Source organism: Ananas comosus, linkage group 3, assembly GCF_001540865.1.
Source record: "Ananas comosus cultivar F153 linkage group 3, ASM154086v1, whole genome shotgun sequence".
NCBI classification, from domain to species: domain Eukaryota; kingdom Viridiplantae; phylum Streptophyta; class Magnoliopsida; order Poales; family Bromeliaceae; genus Ananas; species Ananas comosus.
This window is the reverse complement of record NC_033623.1, coordinates 2,135,744-2,141,597: the sequence shown is the minus strand read 5'-3', so window position 1 is coordinate 2,141,597 and position 5,854 is coordinate 2,135,744. Positions and strand designations below refer to the sequence as shown.

The following is a 5,854-nucleotide window of genomic DNA, read 5'->3' as shown; positions in this document are numbered from 1 at the left end:
CTCGCAACGTGCCACGTGGACAACAAATTTGACCGGTACTCCACGTGGCGACCTTCTATTGGTTGCAGACAATATGGACGATTTCTCAATCGGCGCCTCACGAGTCACGAACCCTTTTAATTTTATATTTTATTTTATTTTATTTATTTATTTATTATTTATACTTTTCCTCGCGCTTCCCCCTCCCTTTCCCTCTCCCTTGGTTTCTACAGTTTTTTTTAAATTTTTCTTTTTTTATTTATATATATATATAAGACAAAGATATATTCCTCTACATTTAGGTGTTTGTTGCTTAGATACCAAGTAAGTTTCTTCAGCCTTTCCCTTTTCTTAATTTTTTTTCTCTTTGTGGGATTCAATTTTTTCTTTTTTTTTTGAAATTAATAGTAATTAGTTTGATTATTTTGGTTTGATTAACCTATCAAAGGGAGGATTTGTGTGGTTTTATCAATTTGTTTGATTCATAGAAGTGGTAAATTAGCTTGAAATTTCCATCTTTTTTTTTTTTCTTTGAAGCATTAAGTATTAGAGGAGCGAGGAAACTAGAAAATTTTTTTAAGGGCAATAGGAATTCAAGGGAAAGAGTGAAAAGAATCGCAACTTTTGATTTTGTAGTGTTACAATCTATATATCATGGACACTTCTATAAACCTCGCGTGTTCGTGTTCGTGTCGGATATGCAGATTTACGGCGCATTCCATTAAAATATTTAAGCACCAGGTGTCGGTTCTTGGAAAACCTTCGCTCACCGAATTTGCTTACATCCGAAAATCGCATTCGAAACTTTAAGACTTGTTCCGATAGTTCGAAACATGTTTCATGAATCGCGAAGCACATTACTTTGTGAGTTAGTGCGTGTTATTAGGAATTAATTTGTTAGAAAACGCATGTTTTTTCGCAGTTGCTTATGTTTGTTTCTACTGCGCAGAAAATCTCGTTCATGGTGATCTTCGGAAATTAGATGATACGCTGATCCAAAACATCGTTTTAACAAAGTTTTAGGCCTCAATATTGTAAACAAGATTCTGGAACGAGGTTCGAAAGTTAAGTCGACTATAATGTGTGAGCAAGATCCTGATGTTAGCCGGTGGGGTCTTCATCTCCTCCAAGGTGACCTGTGCACCGGCGCTGATCAAAACGGTGCTGGTAACTACGACGAAGATCCAACCAATGCGAAGTTTAGAGAAAATGATAGTACGGTTGAAAACGATGAGATTCTTGCGCATGCTCTCCAGGAAGAATTCTCGCGCGTCGCTAGTGCTGAAGCGTCTGGGCCTTCGTGCGGGGATGAGCAGCAGTTGCATGCCTCTGTTGTTGCCCAAGATTGGCACGGCCAATCGACTACTAATTTAGCTTTGGGTATACATCCATTTGGGTGTAAAAATATATTACTCGGTCCTTTTTTTCCAATCTTTATGTAAGCGCATTTCGTTTGGCATATCTTATGCAGGGAACATGCGTGTTGGGGAAGAGAGGGAGGACCAGGAACTCCCGAGCTCGTGTTCGAGCCCTGAAGAAAAGTTCGTTGAAGGAGATATGTGTTTAATAGAGATTACGGATTCTGCTTTAGATAGTGAAGTAGGCAAGAGATTGAACCAGATGGTTCCTGTTCCTGTAAGTAGGCCTATCGGACTCGATTAGCATTAGCCTACTTCCTTTCATACAATCTAAACCATCTAAACAATTTGGTTTTGACATTTTCGGGTAACTTACTTAGGAACTGAATTATCATCCTTTTCTGAATTACATTCACATGCAGCATGTTCCTAGAATAAATGGAGAAATTCCTTCTGTCGATGAAGCCATTTCAGATCACCAAAGGCTTCTTGATAGGTAATACCGCGGTCGCTAGATGTTTTTGGCTTCTTGTAACAATGATTTGCATATATTTAAATCATTACCAATTCATGTCGACACCAAATATTGTTGTTCTAATGAAGTTTGCCGTGCTGTGACATGGAGGCATGTTGATCATTTAGTCTCTTGCAACTAGAGTTTTCTGACAGAAAGATCAGAAGATGAGGTTTAGGAAGCATCTCAATCTTAACTAACATAAGAAAATACAAGTAGGAAAGGGGATAATTGACATGTGCTAAGCAGTTCTACACTACCAAATGTCTTTTTTAGGTAAAATATTCACTTAAGACTGAACTCATCTATGTTTTTGTATCATCGTTACTAACACAATAACACGATTAGTTGCATTTTATTAGTTATGTTGCTCACCAGTAGAAATGCTTAGATCTATAGTTTTCTCATCTAGATGGTTAACCGTTGTTTACATATGTAGGCTGCAGCTATATGATTTGGTTGAACTGAAAGTTAGAGGAGACGGTAATTGCCAGGTTAGTTGTTACTCAACTAATTGTCTTCTTTTATGTGGTATTATTTTTTGGTTTAAGACCAAAAAAAAGAAGCCTAATTGGCTGCAATTCCATAAATATGCAAACCATAGTTGGTTTCAGTGCTGAACTGGGCATTGCTCGAGTAAGTAGTCTACATTTCCTACTCTAGTTTTTTTTTTTTTTTTTTTTTTCTCTTTTTGTTTTAATAATTATACAATCAATACTTATTTTTATTTGTGTCTGTAACACCTAGGACTGCACCAAATTGTCTGCCTAACTGGTGTTAGGACTTTTTTCCATTAAAAAAGGGGCTACTAGCAAGGAATTTAAAATTTGAGTGCTTTCCTGAAGTCATAATAAATGACTTACTGATAATACTCATCAACTTAGAGATCTGAATGCACGCGTTGTAACGCTACGGTGCATGGATATTGGAATGCTTCACTATGTAGTGTAGATCTAAGTAGGAATCATTAATGTAAGATAAGTAACTATCATACAAAACGTTGTGTGACGAACTAAAGTTGGTAAAGCAGGTTTTATACACTGCACTTCTGTATTACAGTGACCCATCATTTGGTTTATTTGCTTTCTTTTAAAGTAAATTATGAATGTTTTCTCTAATTTTGCTAGTAAGTGTTTGGTAACATTAGCTCGTATTTTCTTTCTTTATTCAATATCGTTTCAGTTCCGAGCACTCTCTGATCAACTTTACCGTACCCCTGAGTACCATAAGTTTGTGAGACGACAAGTTGTCAAACAGGTTAGTCCAGTTGATGGTCTGTTACATTTTGTAATCTTGGTTAATTTTCTTTTGCTCATCTGAAATGATAGTCTTTGTTTATGAATTGGTGTTTATCTTTTACATTTATCCTCAGCTTAAATCATGCCGCAAATTCTACGAGGGATATGTTCCTATGTCCTATGATGACTACCTGAAAAAGATGTCCAAGTAAGTTATCATCCTTCAAAGATATTCATTTAGCAAGGCTGTTTTTTAACTTCCATGTACATTAGTACCTATCTATTGTTTGATGACATTTCATTTAAAAAAAAAATGCAGGAGTGGGGAATGGGGTGACCATGTCACTTTGCAGGCTGCTGCAGACTGGGTGTGCTTACTATTTTCCGACCTTTTAGTATATTCTTTTGTTTGACTTCCCTAAGCCTTTAATCTATGATAATAAACTCCTTTTTGCCGAGCATCTCGGTAATATAATTCCATTGCTCAAAAAAATTGCAGTATGGTGTCAGAATATTGATCCTAACATCATTCAAGGATACATGCTACATTGAGATACTGCCCAATGTTCAGAAGTCCGATCGAGGTATGATTATGTTCTTGGCAATGTAGATAAAGTGGATTAATCCATCCTCATTCCCCCCCAACTTTTTTTCTTTTTGGTTTGCCTCTATAACTTTGTATCATCAGTACTTTCTTAGTCTAGCAGTTTTTCCAAAAAAAAAGGGAAGAAAAAGAGAAAAAAAAATTAATGAAAGTAGGTATTACGTAGTTTTAGATAATTGATTATAGGATAGTACATTCTGTCTTTCTCTTTGTACAAGCAATCACTCACCCCTGAGAACAAAATAGAAGGCATATGAGGAAATACTGTAACTGCTTTTAGGGTCCTCTTTTCGCAGAGCATGTGATATTTGATTTGATCTATGAGCCAGTGAAACTATCACTCAGTTTTTTCTTGTTTGAGCAATGTGTGATCATGGACAGGGGATTTGGATTCAACCATTCATTCTTCTTACTTAGGTTCGATCTATTTATTGTGCCCTATTTGATTCTGTATATCTGATGTACAAAGCATTTGGTCATATAGTCTCATATATGACATGGAAAGAAAGGAAAATTCCGGACTGTGCAACTAGTGCTTTACCACTTGAAACAGCTGGTGAATTAGGTTTGGTTGAGTTCAGTTTTAAGAAATCAAAAAAAATTTATATGAGTTGGTTCAGTTTGAAATGTACAAAACAACTACATGAAACTAACTAACAACTAAAGGAAAATTACATAATCTTGTTAATTGATGCCCAAGGAACTGGTACCATAGATGTGTAATGTTATTTGTCGTTCCTTTTCTGCATAAATCAGCTTACCTCATGGCCTTTGCAGTTATTTTCTTGAGCTTTTGGGCCGAGGTGCACTACAACTCAATATATCCTGGAGGAGGTAACTCAATTTCTTGTTTGTGCAATCCTTGGAAGTGCTTAGATTTGTTATCACTTATATGTCATTGCCGACCGTGCTATCTCCAAAATTCTTTTCTTGATGCAACTAAAGAGTAATCCCAAGTTAGTCCAAATCAAGGATTGAAGTGCCGTGGCACAGGATCGTGCCGAAAACTTGCCGGCACGATATGACATGATGCGTGTCGGACCATGCCGATGCGTGCCAATCATAAAAAATACATATGTACCGACACATAATAGCATGAAATATTTATTTTCTTTAGCAACAAAATATTCTAATTGCTTATTATATATCTTTATAAAATCTTTTCAACTTTTTTGAGAAAATTACTTATTAATTTAAAGAATAGAAAGTTTTGAACCGTGCCATCGGTGCAAAGACTGTATCGTATTGATATCTTATTAGCACAATATGGCACGGTGGATACAGCTCATGCCGTTATTTGACTTCCCAGAAAGGATCAGATCAACATTTAGTCGTAGGAAATATTACTCTAGAGAGAGCAATGATAACTAACAATTAGTAGTAGTCTGTCGACCCGCTGAAAATGTTAAGAAGCAAACAAATAGATGACCCACTATATTACTTTCTTTCTTTGGCCATTTTATTATCACTTTTGAACTGAAGTATTCAAGCCTTTAACTTGTTTAGAATCTTATAGGATTTGCGATATGCAGATATAATAATTTTGAACCGGATCATAGGTTTCGATTTACTGACGGGTTAATCCAATTCATTTCAAGCCTTATCATTCTGAGCAGCACAGCATAATGTAAACTCTATAATCAGCAGAATGATTTGCGCCGACGGGATTCAATTTCTGAGTCCCGCAAAACATACGAGCATTCTTTTACCGACAGATCGATCTCATCTGTTTCACATCTTTTTACTATTCCGAATCGAATTCAATAAAAAACTATATTGGCATTTGGCAGCAACTACATTTTAATAAACATCCAAGTTCAATACAACTGAATTGTTTCATATTATTTATCCTCCATCTCTCTTGCAACAAGCAGCTATGGTTAATTCTGATCTATTAATGCGCAGAGATGCCAACTTCAGTCACTAAGAAGAAAAGGTGGTGGCACTTGTGGTAGGGGTTTTATTTCGGTGGATCTGCGCGGTAATTGATTCACTATGTTTCCCCTCAGAAACCGTCGCCGAGTAGAAGGAGACACATTTAGTTGATCTGCTGTTCCTAATTAGATTCATTTGTTGTTCTTCATTCATTCATTCATTGTTACCCCGTTCTGTAAATATTATAAAATTAATATACAAATTGTTCTGAGTCAAATAATATCAT

The 5,854-nt window shown here is 36.1% G+C and overlaps 1 protein-coding gene across 2 annotated transcripts; it reads left to right on the top strand.

The window, feature by feature from the left end:
- Positions 1-5,854, top strand: LOC109707654 (OTU domain-containing protein 5-A-like). Of its 2 annotated transcripts, XM_020229096.1 has the most exons (12): positions 1-303; positions 684-843; positions 929-1,359; positions 1,451-1,614; positions 1,760-1,833; positions 2,291-2,345; positions 3,034-3,108; positions 3,224-3,297; positions 3,409-3,457; positions 3,589-3,673; positions 4,471-4,527; positions 5,599-5,854. In XM_020229096.1, the coding sequence occupies exons 3-12, from the start codon at positions 1,059-1,061 to the stop codon at positions 5,646-5,648; spliced, it is 984 nt and encodes a 327-aa protein (XP_020084685.1). In that variant the 5' UTR covers positions 1-303; positions 684-843; positions 929-1,058; the 3' UTR covers positions 5,649-5,854. The 2 variants fall into 2 exon arrangements, with proteins under 2 accessions (XP_020084685.1, XP_020084684.1); XM_020229095.1 differs by lacking the exon at positions 684-843.

Coding starts and splice junctions, on each gene's coding strand:
- LOC109707654 (XM_020229095.1), top strand. CDS start 1,059: ATGTGTGAGCAAGATCCTGATGTTAGCCGGTGGGGTCTTCATCTCCTC. Junction 3,109..3,223: donor GACGACAAGTTGTCAAACAG/GTTAGTCCAGTT, acceptor ATTTATCCTCAG/CTTAAATCATGCCGCAAATT. Junction 3,298..3,408: donor TACCTGAAAAAGATGTCCAA/GTAAGTTATCAT, acceptor AAAAAAATGCAG/GAGTGGGGAATGGGGTGACC.